General features: G+C 37.3%; 3 protein-coding genes across 3 annotated transcripts; 2 read left to right on the top strand and 1 right to left on the bottom strand.

Annotated features, from left to right (window-relative positions):
• Positions 1 to 3,687: 3,687 nt before the first annotated feature.
• LOC112196843 (probable alpha,alpha-trehalose-phosphate synthase [UDP-forming] 11) lies at positions 3,688 to 7,300 on the top strand. Its single transcript, XM_024337311.2, has 3 exons — positions 3,688 to 6,123; positions 6,197 to 6,470; positions 6,794 to 7,300. The coding sequence occupies exons 1-3, from the start codon at positions 4,082 to 4,084 to the stop codon at positions 7,112 to 7,114; spliced, it is 2,637 nt and encodes an 878-aa protein (XP_024193079.1). The 5' UTR covers positions 3,688 to 4,081; the 3' UTR covers positions 7,115 to 7,300.
• A 6,828-nt stretch (positions 7,301 to 14,128) lies between these two features.
• Positions 14,129 to 14,611, bottom strand: LOC112197105. The gene has a single exon (XM_024337674.2). The coding sequence runs from the start codon at positions 14,514 to 14,516 to the stop codon at positions 14,280 to 14,282; it is 237 nt and encodes a 78-aa protein (XP_024193442.1). The 5' UTR covers positions 14,517 to 14,611; the 3' UTR covers positions 14,129 to 14,279.
• Positions 14,612 to 18,589: 3,978 nt separating this feature from the next.
• Positions 18,590 to 24,516, top strand: LOC112197104 (cyclic nucleotide-gated ion channel 17). The gene is made up of 7 exons (XM_024337673.2): positions 18,590 to 18,919; positions 19,482 to 20,052; positions 21,015 to 21,224; positions 21,306 to 21,604; positions 22,051 to 22,162; positions 22,600 to 22,836; positions 23,404 to 24,516. The coding sequence occupies exons 1-7, from the start codon at positions 18,891 to 18,893 to the stop codon at positions 24,130 to 24,132; spliced, it is 2,187 nt and encodes a 728-aa protein (XP_024193441.1). The 5' UTR covers positions 18,590 to 18,890; the 3' UTR covers positions 24,133 to 24,516.
• The last annotated feature ends 1,390 nt before the right edge of the window (positions 24,517 to 25,906 follow it).

Below are 25,906 nucleotides of genomic sequence, written 5' to 3'. Positions count from 1 at the left end.
TAGGGTTAGAAACTTAGCAACACACACATCCTTTGAATTATCCAGTCATTGACAATGTATTTGATCTTTGAATTATCCAGTCATTGACAATGTATTTGATCTTATCACAATTTGGAGGGGGTAGAATTGATTAATGCAATTTTACGTTTTAAGTTGATTTAAGATAGTGACCTTGATTCATCTCAAAAAAAAAAAAAAAGATAGTGACCTTGATTTGGCAGGCATTATCCACGAATAAGTGGTTTTAAAAAAACGTGCACTTTAAATAAAGAAATTTCAAAAAAAAAAATAAATAAAGAAATTTCACACTCCTAAAAACAAATTTAAAGAAATTTCACAAATTTTGTATTATCATAAATAAGAAAATTTTGTACTATCCTAAATAAGAAGAACTGCCCCTTCTCCTCCAAACCTTCTTTTTTCTCTCTAGCAGAGCCTTAGGGTTTCGAGCGAAGAGCAGCGGCGACGGAAAATCTTCCATTTTCCGTCTGTTTGTCTGGCACCGGCGAGGCTTCGTCGGGGGTCGTGCAGCACTGGGAGCCAAGGCTCAGCCCGGTGTAGAGGAGAAGAAGATTGGGACGAGGCGTTTCTTGGCTTGGTTTTGACTTTTGGTGCACGGATCGAGGTCGAAGCACGGGTGATCGACGTCGATTGCAGAGCAAGGGGTGTGTTTTGATCTAGTTTTGCCAGTAAGGCATGTGAAGTCGAGGGTAGATTGTGCAGGGAATTCTGCCGGCTTCGATTTGGCGTGATGAACATTGCTCAGCTCCTGGTGGAGGGGTGGAATGGCTGGCCGCCGGAGGGCCTGGCAGCGGTAGAGGCAGCCTGGCATCAGAGGGTCAGGCTTCCCTCTCTTGATCGGGTTTGGGCTTGGGTCGTTGGGCTTGAGCTCAAACTCGAACTGAGGGGTGCTTGGGCTTTGGGGCCTAAGTTTGAGTCAAAGCGTGGGCTGTGGGAGTCTAATGCAGAGGCATTGAAAAAATAGAGCAAGACCAACCTGATGCCGAGGTTGTTGGCTCCTGAAGAGGCTGAGGACGGTGCTGGATCCAACCCTAAGGGGGTGGAGCTAGCATTTTCTTAAGTCTCTCTGCTATTAGACATCTGGTTACAAGCCTTCTAAAGTTGGAGTAATCTCTATGAGTTGTTCTAAGATGTTTCTAGTTGTTATTTGTACCACAATCGCGTGCTGACAGATTAGGCTAGATGAATGATTTTTTCCTTAGAATAGCGAGGTTGTTCTTGCTTGTTTTAGGCTTGCTTTCCAGCGAGCGTCTCTTTAGACTTTAATGAGTTTAGTTTGACTTAGATAGGTTATCTGGTTTTTTCCGGATTGTCTTATGTAAGTTCTGTTATACTCTGGCCTGTTTTTATGGCTTGATTACTAATGAAATCAATTCCTATTCAAAAAAAAAAAAAAAAAAAAAACCTCCCCTTCTCTGCACTATGTCTCAAACAAAACTGACTACAGGGCAACAACACCCACCAACATATTGACAAATGAGATCTCAGTTCAGATTCTCTGTTAGGAGAATAAAATTTTCTCGATCAAAAGAGAGGCAGGAATTAATCTTGAGACATATATGTTTCGAAGAAGAAACATAATGGCAATTAGTATACAGTGGCGCAGCTAAAATTTTTGTTAAGGGGGGGTCAAGGCTTTGCCATTTGATTAGAAAAAAAAAAATTAAGAGTGGTTTTCAAGTATGCGCTAAACTTGTAGAATAATCACCTAATAGCCTACATATTAATTACTTGCTGTTAAACCTGTAAATCATGACAAGAGAATCAAATTATGGAGAAAAAACAAAAAGGTCGGAATAGGTACACAAATTAATAATTTTTTTTTTGTTTTGTTTTAGAGTGGGTAAAATAGGGAATTATCCCTTCTATTTCATATAAACAGTTACTGTACAATACATAATAGATATTTTTCAAAATTTTGAATGGGGTCAAGTGCATTCTGGGCATAAGCTAGCTACGCTCATGATGGTATTTTATAACATAACTTTAAGACATAACGTTTTAACGAAATAGATTAGTGGCCTATTCAGAAATGTTAAACAAAAGTTTTTCGTAGCGGATCAACTTATGTCAGGGGAAAGATATTAATTAAGAGCTCTTATTACAAAATTTAAAAAGCTATTATGCTACAATTTGGAAATACTCCCAGCAAATAGGAAAGTGTACGCTGCTAAAGCATAAGAGACAACTACGCGCTGCTAAAGACTCTCTTTGCGAAATCTGTTTATTCTTTTAAATGACGTAGGATGAAACGGCATCTTTTAGCATGACCTACAGATTTTTTTTCCCATTTTAGGACCAAATTGCCCTGTCTTTGTTTATTCTACCCAAAGCCAAAAATCAACAGCCCATAAACCCTAATTTCTGTCTCAAATTTTTTTTACCAAATGAGGAAAATTTTAAGAGTATATACAAAATGCATTTTATTTTTTAAGATTCTTACCTTTATAGATAGTATGCTTGATAGAATTTGGATTTAGGTTGAATATATGTTTATAACTATTATATATGTTTTATAATCTTCTTAATGTAATTCTCACTTAAGTCCTGAAATGATGATGCCTCAACACATTGAGGCTCAGTCCTTAGCTAATGCAACACTACTAAAGCACAACGTGCTCTTCTCTTTAAAAACTCTATCATCATATCTTAGTTCATCAAATTATAGGTCGGCTAATATTGCTCTACACTTTAAATTTACCAAACAAATCCTAGTTATCTTTTTTCTTAAACTTCAACACATTAAGGCTCAGTCCTTAGCTAATGCGACACTACTAAAGCACAACGTGCTCTTCTTTTAAAAACTCTATCATCATATCTTAATTCATCAAATTATAGGTCGACTAATATTGCTCTACACTTTAAATTCACCAAATAAATCCTCGTTATCTTTTTTCTTAAACTTCAACACATTGAGGCTAAGTCCTTAGCTATAGTAGTGTCACAAAAACACAACGTGCTCTTCTCTTTAAAAACTTTATCATCATATCTTAGTTCATCAAATTATAGGTCGGCTAATATTGCTCTACACTTTAAATTCACCAAATAAATCATCGTTATCTTTTTTCTTAAACTTCAACACATTGAGGCTCAGTCCTTAGCTAATGCGACACTACTAAAGCACAACGTGCTCTTCTCTTTAAAAACTCTATCATTATATCTTAGTTCATCAAATTATAGGTCGGCTAATATTACTCTACACTTTAAATTCACCAAATAAATCCTTGTTATCTTGTTTTTTAAACTTCAATACATTAAGGCTCAGTCCTTAGCTAATGCGACACTACTAAAGCACAACGTGCTCGATCTTCCCTTTAAAAACTTTATCATCATATCTTAATTCATCAAATTATAGGTCGGCTAATATTGTTCTACACTTTAAATTCGCCAAATAAATCCTCTTTATCTTTTTTCTTAAACTTCATGAAAATTCCATTATTAGGCAATCTAATCCAACTTTCTTTCGTTTATGACACTTGAAAGATGGATTAGGCCAATCATAAATGCTATCTTAATTACAACCAAAAAATTAAAAAAGACACTTACAATATATCAACTTTTAAAAAAATAAAAATAAAAAGCTTGTACCAAAATTAGGAAAGAAAATAAAAAGTCAAAATAAAATATAAAAAAAACTTCCTATATTAATCCACAAAATTTGTGTCAGGCCTCAAGTTCCAGTCAGCACCAACATTCCCCGTATTTATTTCGGTAAGGATAATCCGGCGATCCACTAAATCCGGACCGTCCAAGCAATTTCCTCGTACGTAACCCCATCTCATATCTTCATGATCATCATATTATACAACGCAATCACTTTCGTTCTTATCCCATTAGAAGATTACTACTGATTTATTGGGATTTTACTGATTGAAGAGTAAAACAGAGAGCTGGGTCTGAAAAAATGGGTTTCGTTTCAAAATCTTTCAATTCCATTACTCCAAGATTCATCTTCCTTTGCAATACCCACCTATAAAGACTTGACATCCTCACCCAAATCCCCCCACCATTGTTTTTGTCTCAAAGTTTCAATCTTTTTAACCTTCTGGGTTTCTCGACTATGCTCTCGAGATCTTGCTTTGATTTGCTGAATTTGGACCCCATTGACGATTTCCGGGCCGTCAGTCGGATCCCCAGAGTCATGCAAGCCTCCGGCTTCATCTCCGAGTTCGACAACAACTCCGACGACCGTTCCGGCGGCTCATCCTCATCCGACAACAACAACAACAACAACAACAACGTTGTTTCCTCTGTCTCGCAGGAACGAAGAATCATCGTCTCCAACCACTTGCCAATACGCGCGTTTCGAGACGAAGACGAAACCAACAAGTGGCGTTTCGAATACGACCACGACAGCTTGGTCCTCCAACTCAAAGACGGCGGCTTTGGCGCGGACGTCGAGGTCTTGTACGTGGGTTGCTTAAACGGAGTCGAGATCGACCCCTGCGATCAAGACGACGTCGCATTTGTCCTCCTCCACGAGTTCCGCTGCGTGCCGTGTTTTCTACCGACGGAAGTCGTCAACAAGTTTTATCACGGCTTCTGTAAGCACTATCTTTGGCCTCTGTTTCACTACATGCTGCCCATGTCAGCCAGCCACGGTGCACGCTTCGACCGTACACTCTGGCAGGCCTACGTGTCGGCCAACAAGGCCTTCGCCGATAGAATCATAGAGGTTCTAAACCCGGATGAGGACTACGTTTGGATCCATGATTACCATCTGATGGTTTTGCCTACTTTCTTGAGGAAAAGGTACTACCGCGTCAAGCTTGGTTTCTTTCTGCATAGTCCTTTTCCGTCGTCGGAGATTTACCGGACGATTCCGGTCCGGGAAGAGATTCTGAGGGCTCTGTTGAATTGTGATCTTGTTGGGTTTCATATATTTGATTATGCGAGGCACTTCTTGTCTTGCTGTAGCAGAATGCTGGGTCTTCATTACGAGTTCAAAAGAGGGTACATGGGTTTGGAGTATTATGGTCGAATAGTGAGTATTAAGATGTTGCCTGTGGGGATTCATATGGGTCAGCTTCAGTCTGTTTTGTCGCTTGATGATACTGCCAAGAAAGTGAAGGTGCTGAAGGAAAAGTATGAGGGGAAGATTGTGATTTTGGGGGTGGATGATTTGGACTTGTTTAAGGGGATTAGTTTGAAGTTTCTGGCAATGAAGCAGCTTTTGGAAGAGCATCAGAGCTTGAGGGGGAAGGTGGTTATGGTGCAGATAACAAACCCAGCACGAAGCCGGGGCAAGGATGTGCAGGAGGTTCTGAATGAGACCAGTGCTATTGCAAAAGAGATCAATGACAAGTATGGCCAACCCGGGTATCAGCCCCTTGTTGTCATCGATGGACCTGTGACGACGCAAGACAAAGCTGCATATTATGCCATTTCGGAGTGCTGTTTGGTTAATGCTGTGAGGGATGGGATGAATTTGGTGCCTTACACGTACACTGTTTGTAGGCAGGGGAGCTCTGTTTTGGACAAGGTGTTGGAGATTGGTGATGAGGCAGCAGATACGACACCTAAACCGAAAAAGAGTGTGATCATTGTCTCTGAATTTATTGGCTGTTCTCCGTCTCTTAGTGGCGCAATCCGTGTCAATCCCTGGAACATTGATGCTGTCTCTGATGCCATGAATTTGGTCATCACAATGTCGGAGGAAGAGAAGCGTCTTCGCCATGACAAACATTACAAGTATATCAGCTCTCATGATGTTGCTTATTGGGCTCGGAGTTTTGATCAAGATCTTGAGAGAGCTTGCAGAGAGCATTATCGGAGGAGATGCTGGGGCATCGGTTTAGGTTTGGGATTCAGAGTTGTAGCTTTGGGACCCAACTTCAGGAAGCTTTCTGTGGATCACATTGCCTATGCTTACAGAAATACAAGTAGCCGGCTCATCTTATTGGACTATGACGGCACTATGACACCTCAGGCTTCAGTGGACAAAGCTCCAAGCAGTGAAGTTATTTCGGTCTTGAATTGCTTATGCAGTGATACGAAAAACATTGTTTTCATTGTGAGTGGCAGAGGGAAGGATTCTCTCAGCAAGTGGTTTTCGCAGTGTGAGAAACTAGGTTTATCAGCAGAGCATGGTTACTTCACCAGGTGAAATTCTGTGCTTCTTTAGTGTTTTTACATTTGACTGTTCTTTCTTAATTTTGTTTTTCCTCTCTTGTAGGTGGACTAAAGATTCTCCTTGGAAGACTTGCTCCTTGACAATGGATTTCAGTTGGAAGAAGATTGTGCTGCCTATTATGGAGCCTTACACAGAAGCAACCGATGGTTCTTTTATAGAAGAGAAAGACAGTGCACTGGTCTGGCATCATCAAGATGCTGATCCTCATTTCGGCTCATCCCAGGCTAAAGAGCTGCTTGATCACCTAGAGAGTGTGCTTGTCAATGAGCCGGTTGTAGTTAAAAGAGGCCAACACATTGTGGAAGTGAAACCACTGGTATGCATCTTACTAAATTGTTCGATACATGAAGTCTTCAGCAGTTTAAAAAGTACAAAACAAAACATTTTTTGTGGAAAACGTTGATGACATTACACTTCGGCTTTGAATGAATTAGAAGTAATGCCTTTCAAATGTACGTAATAGACTAATAGGTGCCATATAAAGTAATGAAATCAAAATCTGCACAACTAGATTTAGGGTATAATTTTCAACTCCTCATGGATCCATACAGTGATGCCAATTGTCATAAAAGTTATTAATTTCGTTTATTAGTTTCCTGTAAGAGTTCCCAGGTTAACACTTCGTCTCTGTAATTGCAGGATGTGAACAAAGGTATAGTTGTGGAGGAGCTCATCTCCACTATGCGAAATAGGTTGAAGTCACCAGATTTCTTGTTATGCATAGGGGATGATCGCTCAGATGAGGATATGTTTAAGAGCATCATGTATCCCGAATCAAGTCCGTCCTTGCCAGCCATTGCAGAAGTCTTTGCTTGCACTGTTGGTCAAAAACCAAGCATGGCAAAATACTATCTGGATGATACAGTTGATGTCATCAAGTTGCTTCAAGGCCTCGCTTCGGCATCGGCACAACCAAAGTCTGGACCGCAGTTTCCGGAAGCATTTGAAGTGTTCATTTGAAAGTGACCGGTAGCAATTTAGGTAGCTGATGTGCTGCATGTTCTTGCATCAGGAATTAGGTATGTTTGGGCCTTGACTTGTTTGTTTAGAAGGGGACATAAAGGTATAGAGCTAACAACACATCGAACTTTGTACAAATGATATCTGCATTTACAGATCCATCTTAAAACTCCATTCTTTTGAGTCTTCTAGTTCTAGATATGTTCCTTTAACATAATTAAAAGTGTCACGTAAATCCAGTTTCTGCTATTTACAAAACTCACGTACATGACTATCCTAAAATAAATACCGAACCGGTTTGGGTTTCAGACAGTTGATCCTTAATCACTTGCAAGGTCCAATCGGCAACTCATTCAAATTGATATATTTTATCAAATCAACCTTCGACATTTAAAAATCTCAATTAGACTCTAATAGTCAACTTTTTATACAGAATACTTGCATGAAATTCAATTTCATGATTGATGAAAGGCAGAAAGTAATCAAAGAAATATATAATGAGGAAAGCCTTGGATGGATTGAGGGAATGGAAGTTCGTTGGAGGGGTGAGAGAGAGAGAGAGAGAGTTTCTGAGGCACTGAGATAGGTAGGTAGCGTGAAGAATTGAAAATGTTCAGCAAACTGAGGAAAAATAAATAAATAAATGGAATATGTATAGGTTAATAATTTTGTACTGAGTATGTTATTTTTCAATACTTCTAATGTACCACATAGTCCACTTTACGTGGCAACAAGTGTACATTCATATTATTTCTAATTTGTGAATGGTTGTGCAATATTAACTTTCACATAAGGTGAGTTTTAAGTGGTACATTAAATGTGCTTGAATAAAAATAGAGATAAAGTTTCTATTTTTATAGTGGTTTACAAACTTGAGAGCTTTCTAGATAATAATAGTCGTAATATGTTAATCCAATATACCAATTAGCCTTTTTCACACATGATTTGCATGTGTTAGCTAGGGCTTAGCAAAAGTTAAGGAAATTTATTTGAGGAAAAAAAATTACAGTTTATCAGTAGAGAGATAATAGAAAGTGAGAGATAATTTTGTTTTTAGAGCAACAAACAACATAATTGTATTAATTTATACTATTATTTAAGAGAAGAGTTTTCGTTAGACATAATAGATCTTTACACTTCTACCTCCTCATATATTGTGTCTCTTTATTCTATCTCTCTTATTCTCTAGTTTAAAACATAAGGAAAACTCTAACAGGCCTCCCTTGCCGCTTCTATGTTTAGTCTCTCTATTCTATCCCTCTTATTCTCTAGTTTAAAATACAAGAAAAACCCTAACAGGCCTCCCTTACCTCACCAAAACCCTAGCCAACGCCAATCTCCTTTGATCGACCTTTTTCCAATCCTTCCAGGCCAAATTTCAATCTCTGTTCACCAATTGCAAACCCTATCCTATTGCACCATGTCAAACATTGATTCAATCACCAAAAGTTTTGCTACCTCACTTGCTATTGCTACCAATGAAGTGGTAGACATCTCATCCATGTCTGATGGGGGAGCACAACCCAACTCCCAATCATATCTTCTGGCAAGACCTCTGACACCGAAACCAACAACCATTATAGACTTGAAGCGGCATTTCCGCCGTATTTGGGTCCTGAACAAAGGTTTCAATGTTCAGCAATGCACTCCCGATCACTGTCTATTCTCTATTACTCTTTGAGGGGATAGAAACAAAGTTTTACTGGGTGGCCCATGGAGCTTTAATCAGGCTTTGGTTGTGTTGCAGCCATATGATGGTGTTTCGTCTCTACAATCTGTAGAGATGGAAAATTTATTTTTCTGGCTTCGTGTCACGAATATACCGGCCGCCGGCATATAAGCAGAGGAAAGCCATAGTGATTGTTGCTTCTGTTGCCGGTAAATTTCTTGATCTGGATCAGAAGTTGTTTGATGCAACTAGAGAAATTAGGGTTAGGGTTTCTCATGCAATTTTGAAACTTTCTTCATGCAAAAAACTATAAAGTTTGCCAAAGGAGTTGAGGAAGAGGTCCATTTTTTTTTTTGAAAACCTAGTGGGCAAATGCAAAACATGTCAGCGTGTTTTTCATGATGGGGAGGCCTGTAATATAGAAGCTGCAACACCAATGGCCACTACTGCTCCAACACAGGCAGTAAGAAAGCTAGAGCTTAATGGCTCCTTTTTGGGTTTTTAGGGAAATCAATTCAAGGATGGAACGTTTCACTTTCAAGGTATTACCACCCCAATCCTGTTGCCTGTGGGAAGGTCTCTATTTGGAGGAGCTGAAACTAGCAAGGTACGTAAACCTATTGTTATCCGTAGTGCAGAAAAAAGACCTGCTAGCGAGGACAATTCGTTGGCCATAGTACCTGTGGACACATAGCAGCAAGCAAAGAGGGATAGGCCTTTACCCTCCCCAGAGAAAGTACAATTCCTAATGTCTGATTTACTGGAAGAAAAGACAAGCCTTGTGGCACCCTCCAAGAAGGTAAAAATGTCTGAATTCCCTATCAAGTTTAGTGTAAAATTTCTGGGATTAGTAGAGACACCAAGTGGTATGTTGGTGCCTGTAGAAGTAATGATGCCCAAACCTGTGCAAGTAGAGCTTCCTGGTGGAAAAAAGAAGAGAGGAAGACCTTTGGGTGCTAAAAATAAAAACCCCCCTAAAGCAAAGAAATTTCTTACTGAAGATGTCCTCATGAGTGTTCTGTTTTCAGGTAAGCCTCCTCCTAGCCTTAGCGTAAAGGGCAAGAAGAAGATATAGGTTTTTTATTTTATGATTGTAAAGCCTGTACTCTATGTAATTATTTTGGCATAGTTATAGGCTCGCTTTAAATAAGTGAGCGATAAGTTCTAATATAGTTGGTCTATCATATATACCACTGTGGCTCCCCCACAAAGCCTTATTTTGTCCATTGTTACGTGACAGCGGGTGGGTATGTAATGGTCTTCTTGGCATGCGCTATTTATCAATGAAATTATCATTATTTCAAAAAAAAAAACAAAGACATAATAGATCTTTTAACGTAATACCCTTCAAATATTAAAATATTAGTTCTAATGTCAAACCAGAGATAGTAAAAATATAAATTTTGTATACTTACCCACTTTCTTTAGATTATACCTCCATTCCCACATCATCGGGTGTGTGGTTCCAATATGTTTTGTGATTGGTATCCTGACCATGATAGATGTTAAACACTTTTAAGCTCTAACTAGCACATGACACCTTTTCTTTATATGGTGGAATAGTGAGCCAATCTGTGCTCCTCTATGGATTGTGTTTATCATGTTGTTGATCTTGGTGGTGCCCACAATGTTTGTTTGTTTGTTTTTTTTATTTTTATTTTTTTATATGAAAGGACTATAAAATTAAATTTGAAGGCCTCTTGGGCATCGACAATTTACAGTGTCAAATAGTAAGGCTCTCGATGCCTTGCTAAGAACCTTATTGATCCAGATTGAACCAATTACATAGTTATGTCCTAAATTGGCAATAGAGTTTGCGACAAAGTTTACTTCTCTAAAAATGTGTTTAATAGTAATGGAAGCAACACAATGTTTGTTGGTTTAGAAAGAATCGTACTTATAGAGCTAGAGCTATATTATTGTATCTAGAGGATCTAGAGCTAACTCAAATTCAATGGTTAATGGTCACAAAAGTCACTTGATAAACCAAAAAATAAAATTGGAGTAAGACACTAAGCCTCACATATGAGAAATTTTAAATACACAATTTTATATTTCAAAACAAATTTTATAGTAGGTTAAATGTCCATAACAGACATTTACATGTTAGAAGAAGAAAATAATCTACTATATTGCTTATGGCACGTTTACTTACTTGGAATGGACCAACTATATGGACATTTAACCTACTATTGCGCTCCTAAACCCATCTCCCCCCTTCGTAATCGAATTCCTGAGTATTCAGGAATCGATTCCTGATAAGGAGGTGGGACCTACATCCATTCCAATTCCTTCATGTGTTAGTAAACGCAGGAATTCTTTATACCCGGAATCATTCCGATTCCTTTATGTGTTAGTAAACGCAGGAATATTTTTACCCCGTAATCATTCCCTTTCCTTCCAAGTAAGTAAACGTGCCCTTAATTGATTAATGGAAAGTGCAGCTATTTTAAAAAAAAATTAGAATTTGAAATGTGTAAAGAAATTCAAAATTACACATGTTTTGATAGAAATTGAAGTGAAGAATTTAGATAATAAATTCATTCATTTCTTTCCACATAGAAATTCATAATTTCCAAGAATAGAATGTCAAACGAGGGAATTCATGTCAAGAAGAGTTATGAATTGTTTATTGAGTTAATTACATATAAGTGCATCTTGGAATATTTTTTTAGCCATAAGACCACCAATTAATTTTTTCCTTCATATGGCCACTAGATTTAAAATGGTGTTATATTTTGGATAAAAAAAACCAACATATTTACATAAATGCCACTAGAGTAAAAAGTCAACAACCATCCTCTCTCTTCTCTCCGGCGAGGTCTCCGGTCAACTCCGGCCGACCTCTGGCCAACTCCGGCGGGTTTCCGGCTGACCTCGGTCCAACTTCCGGAGAGTCTCCGACCAACTTCCGGTTGGTCTCCGGCCAACTTCCGACGACTACAAAAGCTACTGTCACCAACACCAAAAGCTACTGTCACCAACACCAAAAGCTACTGTCGCTAGCAACAAAAGGTACTCTGGTGAGATTTCCGGCAATCTCCGGCGAGGTCACAAAAGCTACTATCACTAGCAATAAAAGCTACTGTTACTAGCAACAAAAGCTACGCTGGTGAGATTTCCGACGAGGTCACAAAAGCTACTATCACTAGCAATAAAAGCGACTGTTACTAGCAACAAAAGCTACGCTGGTGAGATTTCCGGCGAGGTCACAAAAACTACTATCACCAGCAACAAAAGCTATTATCACCAATAAAAGATGCGCTCCAAAAAATCAAAAGCCACTAACACCATTAACAAAAGCTACTGTCACCGACACAAAAAGATACTCTCACCAGCAACAAATGGCTACTGTCACCATCACCAGTAACAAAAGCTATTGTCACCAATCAAAATGAAAATAGAAAATCTACTGACATCAGCTTGAAACGATACTAATATAGGTACAGAAAGCTACAATCGCTATGATGGAAAACCACTATAATAGTTACAAAGAGGTACTGATTTGAAAACAAAAGCTATTGACATTAGCTTGAAAAGATACTAACATAGACACATAAAGCTATTATCACTATATTGAAAAGCCACTAGAACAATTACACAGAGATATCAAATTGAATGACAAATACCAACAAATGAGTTTCTAACTTTTCCAAAAACTGTAACAATACATAATTCCAGGTTTTGAACAGGTGTTCAATTTCCAGATCCAAGCAATTGAAAAATTACGATTGCATTGAGGACTCGGATTTTACCAATCTCATTACCGGAAAAAAGCTGAAGGAAACCATGCTCCAGCTCGACCCGAACCAATCTGAGATTTTACCAATCTCATTACCGGATTCTCAGCCACCAGATCTCAAAAGCATCGGCGGATTCTCAGCCACCAGATCTCATGACGAGGCCGAGCCCAGGAGTCGAGTGGTTTCAAAAGCATCGAGTGCTTCAGATCTCAGTCGCTTGCCGGAGAAAGACAGCTTCGAATTTGAGCTCCTGGGCGTCGGGCTCGATGATCGGAAGCTTGAGGTTCTTTATCTTCTTGTGCGGTCGCTTGGCGGTGGAGGGATCTCCGTAGATGACCCCGACTCTCAGAACTCTATAATTCTCCTTCTCCTTCTCCTCTCCCTCGATCTCCATCCTCCACCACCGCAGCGGCGTGGAACTCCGACGCCGTGCCACCGATCGACGAAGCATGACTTCTAAGGCTCAGATTCACAACTGAATGAGACAGAGGTCATCAGGAAATGATCGGCAAGGAGAAATAAGGAGTGAGTGAGGTGGAGTGGTAAAGAGCATCGCCAAATTTAAGTTATCGTTCTAGGTCGGTGACGCCGGAGAGAACCGAGCGACGACGGCGACGAGAGGCGCGAAGCAAGAGGGAGAAAGCATTCTCAGAGAAAACTGAGAAAATCGGGAAAGGGAGAGAGAGAGAGATCTGATATGATATGATACCGAGGGCAAATTGGGCATAGCATAAAAAAAGCTGACGTGTTTTAGCCCTAAAGTGGCCTTATGAAGACAAAAAAGATTAAGTGGACTTCTGAATAATTAAAGTTTCAAAAATACACTTGAGTGTAATTTTCTATTGTTTATTTTCATTCAAATATCATGAGAAGAAATCTGCTATCCCCAAATCTCCTGTACCAACCCTGTCACCTCCTTAAAATAATGACATCTGTCTCTTCACTAAACAGAAGGTTAACACCGTTTACTTTATTGAACTTACATTAACGACAAAAATAATTTATAATACAAGCATACAACCACTTCGTCGATCCAGTTCTACCACGATCCACACTACCATGACTCCCATTTCAACCTCCATGTATGGACCCATTTTACCCCTCACCATCGGTAAACCTTGTAACTATAACTCGTAAAGATGAAGATGTAAGCACCGAAATTAGTCTTCTTGAACAGATAGTGCTCTAGACGAAATTATAAAGATAAAAGATCTGAGCCTTTTTATTGCTCTCCTTTGATCGTCTTCCCGAATTTATATTGAATCCCAAATCAAAATCTGTCATTCCATGCTGTATCTCTCTTATTTTCTCTGACCCAGAACAATTTCACACTTATCTAGTGGTTTTGGTGATGGGAAAAACAGAAAAACAAAGATTTGGTATTGATCTGGGTATTCTAAAGGTCTTTGTTTAGAAAGAAGAAGATATCGAGAATAAGAAATAGAAACTAGATAGGGTGTCAAATTATTCTGGGTCTTTGGAGGTTTTTGGAATTGATTTGGGCTTTTTGAAGGTCTTTGTTTCTCCAAAACATTCTGAGATCTCAGTTTCTGTTACTGGGTTATGCTGATTTTGACCAAATAGTTTCGAATGCAATCGAGCTTTTTTTTTTTTTTTTTTTTTTTTAAACAAGAAAATATCTTTCTGCAAAAGGTAAACAAGGTTGCAAGATCACTGCTGCATACACAATCAAAAGAACAGTGAAAAGTCTCGAAACCATGATGTTCCAATACAAGGTCAACTGCCTATCTAACTAAAGATTTTCCTTTGCGCTGTTAGAGCCCAGCTTCTTCACTTCGCTTAATGGAGGTTGAGTCTTTGATCCAAAGATGAAGTATTTGACATAGCTTTCTGTGGGCTGTATTGCCCCCTTAATAGGGTCAAGAACATTGGGCTCAGAGCCATAATCAGCGGTTAAGAGAGAATAGGAAGCAGTAATAGTAGCCACTATACTTGTCCTCCTCACCTGCTTATCCACTTGTGGGTTCATCGTGATTCTTCTCCTTTTGGCTTCTCTACGATTCAGACTGGGGTACTCTGTGAAAGAGAGGAGGGAGAGAGAGAGTGTTCTGCAATCGAGCTTTACTTTTGATGGGAAACGAGTTTTCTTTTCTTTCTTCATTTTATTATTTATTTTAATAAATCTAATAGTTAACGGTGTTAACCTTCTGTTTAGTGAAGAGATAGATGTCACTATTTTAAGGAAGTGATAGGGTTGGTATAGGGGATTTGGGGACAGCAGATTTCTTCCCAAATATCATCTCTTTTTCCATCATTCAAACACACCGCTGAAGTGTGTGTTCTTCATCTTGTTTATTATTCTCATGTTTAAATATTTGAAGGGAACAGTAATAAATCTTTAAGGATTTCCGAATATCTAACACAAGTAATCAATATGAGCATTTACAAAAGGTCAACCTATACTAATCATGCTAAATAGTAGTCTTAATATAGTCCAATAATAGAATATTTAATGATTTTTGAGATTAAGGGTATTTTAGGTATTTTGGATTGTGTATTTAGTAAAATATTAGAATGATAAATTAAATGGTGTAATGAGAATGGGGTGTGTATTTAAAATTTCTCCTCACATATTCATAGCTTAAGTCTTTTCCCTAAGCCTAAAAATAGCCAAGAACAAACAAAAATAAATTGGTAAACTCAAGGCCTAATTGTACCTGCCATTTTTTTTTTGTATGGAAGGGGGAGGGGAGGAAATATGTTAGAAATGAATAGACAAGGAAATTGAAATATACAAAATAGTTTTTACTTTCTTTTCTCTCTTCAAGACCAGAACAAGTTGGTTCTCCCCTTTATTTTTTATCCCTTGATCAATCTAAAGAAATTGATTAGATCGAATGATGGCTACCTATAGAAATTGGAAGGAGATTGAGCCAGCTATTGAAGCAGAAAAAGAACATGGTCCTAGTATTGTAATCCTCGTCCTTCGTTTATGGAAAGTAGTAGCATGGCTGTGTTTGGGGGGGTGGCGCTTTTTAGCTTCCCTTCTTATAAGCAACAGCACCCAAAGTGTTTGGTAACTTGGCTTCTTGGCAGCTTTTTCCAGAAGCCGCGGCTTTTTTGGTTGAAAAGCAGAAGTCGGTTGAGCCCAGCTTTTAGAAGCCAGAAGCCATCAACGTACTGTAGCGCTAAATACTATTCATTAATGACTCTTTCGTAATACCATCTCCTACCCTCCCTTCAAGGAAGAAACTACACGCAGCCATGGAAGACTCTTCACAGATGACGCTCTTCTCTTCAGAGTTCTAACGCACTCGAATCTCTCTCTGGCCTCTCTTTCTTCTGTCTTCATCAATCAACAACTTGATTCCGAGTTCAAAATCGAAGTCTTAATCAAGGCGCGCGTTTGCAATTTGATTCAGGGTTAGCCTTTTAACTATTTCAGTTTCAAATTTCTCTGATTTTGATGAATATTTGGGTTCAAGTTTGTTCTGGGTTTGTCTTGATTTGGTGTTTAAATGAACTTAATGGCAGGGAATTGATGAGCTTGTTGTTCATAATCTGGTAGAGAGACATTTCATACGGGTGAGTAATGATGTTTCCTTTTGAATTTGGTATACACTGTTGTGTTTGAACTGATATGACCAAGATATTCAATCTTTGTGAATGTAATGACGTTTCCTTTTTCTTTAAACTTTTGCGTCTAATCTGTTTCTTTGTATATTTTTAGAGTAACTTCATAAACTGTAGAGATTAGAGAAAATGGTTTCCCCATTATCTAAGAGGGACTGTTTGTTTCGTTCTTAAGGAATTGGATTGCAAATGCAGAAACTGTGGTGGTTGATTGAACACTTCTCCTACATTTTGGTAGATTGATTTTTTCTAAGTGGTTAATTTGTGATTGATATCAATCTGTTATCTAAGTGATTAATTATTACTGTAATTTTGGGGCAATGCTGGTAACGCAAGATAGGAATTCAGATGAAGATTGTGTTCTATAAGAAAAGAAGAAATTCTCATTTCTGAGATTTGGGTTTCACTAGAAAATAGAGATTTGGGAACATGATACAATGTTATGATCTTTCTAAATATGATCGTTATATAAGTTATAACATTGTATACAATCACAGGATATATACAATGTTATGATCTTTGTAAACACGATCGTTATATACATTTTTATGTTGTTGATTTGAAGCTCAATATGAGATGATATATATGCAGCTCATTCCCTAACAGGTCAAGCTCTTAGGACATAGTGGTCTGACATGGTACTAATCTTAATCTTACAATTTTTTCTTAATGACCTTAATGACCATGCTGAGTTATCTTGTGAGCACTTTCTCTCTGTACCATACATATACGCTTTGTTGTTTTTCTTTCCTTTCCTTTTTGGTACAAATATTCACGCATGTGTTTTTTGGACCTACAGTATAGTTTCATCCCCTGTTATTCATTCTTTACTGCATATTTGATGACTCTTGTGATTGTTGAATTTGTTGTAGATCATTAATAGTTGGAGACAGGGTCGGGAAACCCTTGAAGGTATAAGGGTGGTATGTTTAGGTGCTGGGTTTGCAAAGAAAATGCTGCAAGTTGTGACCACAGCAACCACTGCAGGTGCCCTTCAAGTTTGAAAATAGCATTACTCAAAGTTTGATGAGTGCGTAATAATGTGGACATTTGAATATGTTATGATATTTTTTGTGGTTACTTGATGCGAACCAGAAATCAATTGTTATTAATGTTACTAATATATTTATATAAGTTATTTTTAAAATTGTCCAATATTAATCATATGGTCAACATGATTTATAAAAATTAAAAGTTAACAAAATTAATAAGAACATAATAAAGATTAAAAATAATAACAAGAGCATTTGAACAACATTTTATTACCAAACAATGAAGGCAAAATAATCTTTCAAGTCCAATTTGGTCATTCCCAAAAAAAAAATGCACAAGCCAGTTTGAGTTTACCAAACATTTTGTCACTGCTTTTGCCACTGACAGCTCTTATAAAAAGTCAGTTTACCAAACACTTAGCTGCTTTACTTTTCAGCCACTTATTCTTAGAAATAAGCAGTAGCCAGCTTTTCTGAAAAGCCCAGCCATACCAAACATAGCCCATGTCAGACTGAAAACTAGCCCGATATTTTTAGGTCCAGTTTTTATTCTGTCCCAACCTTACCATTTACACAAACAAAAGCCAACCTAAATATTTTGGTATGGTCTCTAGCACAACAAAATTTCAATCAAGCCTGGACCGGGCCTAGCCTGACAGTGAGCTTGTTGTGTTGCCGGCCTTAACTCACTAGCTATCAAAAGTTAACGACCTTAACTTTTGACCCAATTTGACTTTTCATCTCTTTCACCCCGACTCATCAGACCGCAAGGCAACACATCAGATCTTGTCACCATGACCAACCTTTCCATCACCAGTATTGGACCAAAAATCTCCAAGCAAAGAAAACAATGATGTAACCAACAAAGTACTAGTCACCAGTTCCGAAAGCCTCTACCCACCCTCCTCGAATGATCAAAACTAAAATCAGAGAAAAAAACTACTTAAACTTCGATTTATTGAAAAACTAAAATACACTAATATAAAAATACAATAAATGACAATATTTTATTAAAAATTACAATATGATTTTCTTATTACACCCTACAAAATACGTACTTAAACTTAATTCTTAATCTATTTATTCATCGTTAAATCTTAACACTTCTATCTTAACATTCATCATCTTCAATCGTTGTCGTGCTCTGCTAACAGAAAAAGAATTTGACACACGGAGGGAGGAAGCTAAATAGAAAAAGAATTCGAGTTAAACCCTTGTACCATTGGAAAAGAGTATTTTAAGTACTGTAAATGGGTGAACTAAGTAAATTTAAAATTAAAATTAAAAAAATATATGAGAATGTAGAGTGAAGAAAGTAGTTAGTAGCCGCCCCAATAATTGAGTTAGAATGAATTGTCACAATTGACAAGGACGTTTGTGAAACGAGGATGTTCAGTTGATAATCTAGTCAAATGAAATAAAATTAAGAAAAATCCCAACCCACTAGCAATATTGAGAGTGTGAAATGGTATACACGCATGTGTGGACGGAATGGAGAAAATCACAGGTCCATGGAATGACTATAAGAGTCAAGTCAGTCGCTTTGTGGAATAACTATAATCACAGGTCTTATTATTATTAATTTTTTTTTTAGTAGAGACAACTCAGTTGCTTTGTGGAATGATTTAGATTCACTCCAGCAGCAAATTAATGCCACTCACACTCTCCAACCTCAGATTTGCAAAATTACAAAAACCAAAATCCCATTTAAAGTTGCTGCCTTTATTCTTCTGGGTATGCTAGGGTTCTGAAGAGCGAGGCTTTTACTTCTTCTGGGCATGGAAATGAAGAAGGAGAGGCTTGTCAGGTAATTTCTCCTGCAAAGTTTTATCATTTATTGGTTGCTCGGAAACTATGTCTTTGAGGAGCATGACAGTAAAGTTGAGCAATTTGTTTCTGTCTTTGTTCTAATGCTTGTTTGGGTTCTGAAAAACAATTGAGATTTATGAAAATTTAGTTACTTTTAGTCGAATGGTATCACCAAAACTAAGCTCTTCTCAGTTAAGCATATGCAATTTGGATTATACTAGATTGTGTTGGGTCTTACAGTTTATCTAGAAACCAAGCCAACCTTAAACATTAGATTCGGGTGTTTAGTCTACTTATAGAAAGTATAATGTTTCGATTGAACTAGGTACAAATGAAGAAATTCTAGTTTGATTGTGGCCTACGGCCTGCCAAACTAATTGGTGTGACGGATCGGCGCTTCCTTTAGTTCCATTGATTATGTTGAAACTTTTCACATGCGTCAAGTTTATCTTTACGAAATATGTACTCTATTTGCAAATTTTTTTGCAAATAGGATAATGTTTGCTGTTAAAACAACCTGAGCATTGGGATACTCTACTAACCCTTTTTTGTGTGCTTAGGTTTTATTCTGATAAAAAACACCATAGAGATTCTATATGGGACAGAACTGAGCCGTATCGTCTCGAAAAGTCGGCCTCTGCGTATAGGGTTGCATCATCTTCGTTGCTCAAATCTGATAATGGACTAGTGGGGGGCACACGCAGATTTGCCGAAAATTTCAGAATCGGGCATTCAAAGGTGTTTCCAGAGGACCATGAGCCGTGGCGCAAGAGAATACTTGACCCAGGTAGTGAAATAGTGCTGCAATGGAATCGAGTTTTCATTGTCTCGTGCTTGGTTGCACTTTTTGTGGACCCATTGTACTTTTACTTGCCCATGGCTGAAGGGAGTGAAAACAGTTTTTGCATGAAGACAGACTTGAATTTGCGAATTATTGTGACCTTTTTCCGGACTATTGCGGATTTCTTCTATTTTTTGCACATGATTATAAAGTTTAGGACGGCTTATGTTGCACCAAGCTCCCGCGTTTTCGGGAGGGGCGAACTTGTCATGAACCCAAAGAAGATTGCACAGAGATACATTACATCCGACTTCTCCATTGATCTCATAGCCACATTGCCACTTCCTCAGGTACTTATTTGGAGTATAACTCTGGAATTTTGAAAACCCTAAATCTGCTCTCCTAGTTGCTTTGTGTTTAAATTATTTAGTGTATCATGGAGTGAGTGCAAATGACAATGGGTAATTGTTTGTTGCCAAATTTTGTTGTGGATGACATGACGGAAGGCAGTGAATATCTTTGTGAGGAACTGAGGATATATTAGGATTTGTGTGAGGGTATCATCTGATAGGCAGGAGCAATAATCTTTCATTTGCTTTTCTTTGAAGTATGCACTGAATCTGAACCGATTGGTAGAACTATCCAAAAACTCATCCCTTTATGTGTTTCCTGCCTGTCAAGTATGTTTTTGGTTTGCAGGGCACGTTTTTTGGGTGCAATTGCAATTAAAGGAAGTATGACTTAGTTGCAAGAAATCTAGATTATTTATCATTTGACAGATGAGCTATGTTTACCTTGTGACTGATAAGATTATCATATTAAAAAATGAGTTATGTTTACCTTGGGACTGATAAGATTATCATATTAAAAAATGAGGTCATAAAAAAATTAGCATGTCATACTACATGTCATGTGCTTTAGGTAAATTCAGCATCTACCTTGAGGGCAGACTTTAGGCTTCTAATGTCCCTTATCCACTTCATCAGTCAAACTGTTCCAAAGTGGAGCTTTTGTTTCAACTTCATGGATGACACCAGGATAATTATTGAAACTGCAGACTGAGAAATCTGGGTAAAATATTTGGTGATTGGATACTGCACACTCTGTGGGGGGATACAAGAAGTGTATTCTCATATATTTTAACCTAAAATGGAGATTGTGAAAAGCATCCTTGTTTGTCCAAAGACGAAATGTTAGATTCAAGAACATGAGATGCTACAGTTTGGTCTCTTTTTGTTCTTCAACTAATACTATTGTAAATTTTCCCCGGGTGAGAAAGGTGAAGTACAGCTAATTGTCATAATATGTGCAGATAGTCATCTGGTTTATCATACCTCCCCAAAATGCTCAAACGGATAACACCAACAATGCACTAGCACTAATTGTTCTCCTCCAGTACATCCCCAGATTATATCTGATTTTCCCTTTAAGTTTGCAATTAATCAAAGCAACTGGAGTGGTGACAAAAACTGCTTGGGCAGGGGCTGCATATAATCTGCTATTATACATGCTGGCCAGCCATGTAAGTTGGTTGTGTTGTCTTCTCTGTCTCTCTACCATCCCCTATTTTCTGGAAGGATATAACATTTTTTTGCTGTTGCAGGTTTTAGGGGCAGCATGGTATTTGCTATCTATTGACCGGTATGCCTCATGCTGGAAAACATTTTGTAAAAAGGAACTCAGCCCCGTAAAATGCTTGCCTAACTATTTAGATTGTAATACTGTTGACCAAGTTCCTCGCAAGACATGGGCAAATGGTACAAATGTTTTTCAAAATTGCAATCCTGAAAGTAACATATTCAAATATGGAATATTTGGAACTGCACTCACAAAACATGCTGTTTCGTCCAACTTCATCACAAAGTACTTCTATTGCTTATGGTGGGGTTTGCAGCAACTAAGGTATGGGGCCTTTTCTTTTCTAAACTAGAAACGTATGATTTAATGAAGAGCCACCTTGTTCTACTTGCAATTACATCATCAAGACTTCTATTCTATGTGGTTAGTATATTCATTCATGACTTTATCATGTTGATTATGAATTTTCTTATCACGTTGGTTTTTCTGTTGCTTTTTGAAACATGTCCTGTTTTTTGACGGGCTGGAATATGAAATATTATGTATATAGTCCAGTATTTACTTCATTTAATTCGAGTATGAGTGAAAATTTCACAACTATATGATCAGTAGTATGCTAAATTCCAGTGACATCTACTTGACAGTTCTACAGGAAATGACAGTCTCTTATTTTTCATATTTAATAATAAGTAACATTGAATAGTAGTAACATATTTTGATCTGTTAATCAATAGAAAATGATTGACATAGTTCCTTTCTTATTCTCACAGTTCGTATGGGCAAAATTTGACAACGAGCACTTTTATTGGAGAGACATCATTTGCCATTCTCATTGCGATCGTAGGTCTCGTCTTATTTGCCCACTTAATAGGGAATATGCAGGTATTGGGGAAGGCTCTTTACCTTCTGGTTTCACGTTACTGCTTGAAGAAGTCTATTAAGTGTTTCTTTTCACTCTGTAGCTGTTAAATGATTGTTTCTACATTCTGGGATTGTTTTTACTTGTTATATTCCAACGTAGAGAACAGTTAACCTGGAAATTAGTAAATGCCGAACTTTTTCTTATTCTGTGTGCCACTGCTTAAGTTTTAAAAAGATTATGCGATAGTTTATACAATGACAGCTTTGCTTTGTTGGGTAATTGCTATTATGGTTCTGGATGTGGATTATTAGTTATTGATTGATTGTTTTTGATAGGATATGCTTCGACTAATGATTGCATTTATTGTACTTATATGATTCAGTTACATAAGATTGATAATTTAAATGAGTTGATGTGTTTTTAATTGATAACTCAAGTTAGTTGTCTTCCATTGTAGACCTATCTCCAATCAATTACCGTGAGGCTTGAGGAGTGGAGGCTTAAGAGAAGAGACACTGAGGAATGGATGGGGCATCGTCAACTCCCTGAAGATTTGAGACAACGTGTTCGACGGTTTGACCAATACAAGTGGCTGGCTACTCGAGGAGTTGATGAAGAAGCCATCCTTCATGGCTTACCTGCTGATCTTCGCCATGATATTCAACGCCACCTATGCTTAGATCTTGTTCGACGAGTATGGTTCTCCTTAAGTATTTCTCTTTCATGGCTTACCAATATTCTTTGTCATATGCTATTATGGTCTAAGAGTATTGCTTGAAGGTATAGTTGGGGCATACCGCTAAAGAGATCCTTTGGATTGGCATTTCTGGGTACCCTGTATGCATGTGCAACATTCAGTAGAAAACAAGCTTCTGTAATGTTTTGTGCACAAATCGGCTTCTAATAATTTGAAGGCTCCTGTTATCACGTAATGTTGGAATATGATCAAAGATTCAAAGTTTATGAAGTTGAACTGGCATAAAAATTAAGTGTACTGCCTTTGAAATGTCTCAAAAATGTGTTTGCCACACTTTTCAAGAATGATGTGTTTGTTAGTAACTGTGGTCACTTTGTAACTCCATTCATGCACTGTGAGCTATAATGACGCCACTGCATGGAGTTCATACCCCTTGCACCGTCGTATACTGGGCCAAATAATTAACAGTAACACCTCCCATGATTCCTTTCCTGTGAAAACGAAATAAACTTAAGTCCACATCTTTGACATTATACTCATCTCCTTTATTTTCAAATTATTCAGGTACCTTTCTTCTCACAGATGGATGATCAGCTTCTTGATGCAATATGTGAACGTCTTGTTTCTTCCCTAAGCACAGCAGGCACTTATATTGTCAGAGAGGGTGATCCAGTGACAGAAATGCTTTTCATTATTAGAGGTACTCTCGATAGTTCTACTACCAATGGAGGCCGGACAGGTTTCTTCAATTCAATAACATTAAGACCTGGGGACTTCTGCGGTGAGGAGCTACTTAATTGGGCGCTGCTCCCAAAATCCACTGTCAACATGCCTTCTTCAACAAGAACAGTAATAGCACTTTCTGAAGTTGAAGCTTTTGCATTGCGAGCTGAAGATCTGAAATTTGTGGCCAACCAATTTAGACGCCTGCACAGCAAGAAGCTGCAGCACACCTTTCGGTTTTACTCTCACCATTGGAGAACATACGCAGCCTGCTTCATACAGGCTGCTTGGTGTCGCCACAAGAGAAGGATGATGGCAAAAGATCTCAGCTCGAGGGAGTCCTTTGCTTTGGATGAGAAAGTAGCCTATGAGACAGCACAAGAGGAAGAACAAGAAGAACATCATTCTGCTGGTTCAAATTCTTCGCAAGCAAAAATGAATCTTGGGGTCACACTACTGGCCTCAAGGTTTGCTGCAAACACAAGGAGGGGTGCTCAGAAGATCAAAGATGATATGCCCAGGTTACCAAAACCTGCAGAACCTGACTTCTCCACTGAGCCTGAATATTAGTTGCTTGAATTAGGCTGTCGGTTCAATATAGCTGTATATTTTCTGATATGATAGGGGTGAAACGCTAAGATTTCTTGGTACCTTTTAGTTGGGACTGGGTATTATCAGCTTTCACCCTATTCCCTGCTGCTGCTTGCCATGGCCATTATATATAGATATCCTCATAATCAGATTGGTGGAGTTTGCCTTTGGATTAGACTTTGACTGTTTTATGGTACAGGATTGTATATTAACTAATCTGATGTCACTTCAAAGAAATCAGAGCAACAGTTGTTACCATAAACTGAATGGTAAATTATGTATTACCTGAAGATGTATGAAAGCTTCTATCCGGTCTTTTGGCTCAGATTGTTGTCTAACCTTGACCAGGAAACTTTAAAACTACCTACTAAACCAATTTTTTTTTTTAATTGTATAATAAGGTATCTTTTCTGATTCCAACTTCTTCCTTCACGTGATTTTTTTTCTTTTTTTAATTTGGTTTTAGACTGTCTGGTTGGGATTCTATGAGTAAAAACAAATTACAAAAAATAAAAATTGAAATAATGAACAACTGAGTGCACTTTTTTTTTTCTTTTTTTTTTTGAGTTTTTATCATATGTGGGGTTTGAACTTTCTCATAACGGAAAAATTATATCTAGACTTTCTAAGTGATTAAATAGGTACCTAGACTTCTGAAACCACATCACCAAGCTGTTTCCGTCTATATTCAGTTATTCCTCCGTTAAGTGCAGGGACAAATCAGATATTTCACTCAAATTGACCATTAGAATTAGAATTGCAATTAATTTTTGGGCGTGGCTATTGCCACCATACAATTTTCTTTGTTATTTCTTTGTTCACCGTACTTACTCATTACACCCTACATTTTAATTTCAATTATTAAATATACTTATCTAACCCATTTCTTTTTCCAAAAATATCCTTACATGATGTACATAATTAAAAAAGATTTTTTTTTATACGAAAATTTCTCATTTAATTTATACCAATAAAAGAATTAAAATATATTAAATTTTCCTAATAAAATCATAATCTGATTTACTTTTATTTTTTTAATTTTTCCTTTCAATTTCAATGTTCATCAATTTCAATCAGTGTCAAAAAATTAGTAAGTTAACAACTATGAGCAATGAAGAAGATATTGATTTTTTTTGGAGTTTTTCTATTGGAACCTCCAAATCTACTCACTTGACCTCTATGCTTTTTACACCTCTTATCAAATTTTCAAATACTAAATTTACTAACTAAACCTCACTAAACTTCCTCAAATAACCTCACTCATATAATTTGCAAACAAATTATTATCTTTAAAATAAAAAATTTAGTCATTTCAATGATTTAATCACTCTACAAATCTTAACTAAATATACATTTCTTAATCAAACTTGAGTTTCAAAAATTAATGTCTAATCAATAAGAAAATGCCATGAACTATTATGTTTTTTTATTTTTTATTTTTTTTTCTATTTAAGCTGTGCAAAAAAATATATGAAGAAATCATTTGTTTTTATTCTAAAAAAAAAAAAAATCATTTGTCTTTTAATCTTTTTTTTTTTTGCTATATTTTTTGTACCACATGATTAATTATTTACATATTTTTAGTTTTTTTTTTTTTACAAATATAATGGATTGACTTAGATTTAGGTCATAAATCATAAGAGGATTTATTTTGTTTTTCCCTCACCAATATGTGTTCAACATTTCTTCAAAAAAAGAAAAGTGTTCAACATATATATCATATATTTTTATGTCACATAATCTTAATCATATT

Source organism: Rosa chinensis, chromosome 4 (assembly GCF_002994745.2).
Source record: "Rosa chinensis cultivar Old Blush chromosome 4, RchiOBHm-V2, whole genome shotgun sequence".
NCBI classification, from domain to species: Eukaryota; Viridiplantae; Streptophyta; class Magnoliopsida; order Rosales; family Rosaceae; genus Rosa; species Rosa chinensis.
The sequence above is the reverse complement of the archived record's forward strand: the minus strand, read 5'-3'. Positions and strand labels throughout refer to the sequence as shown.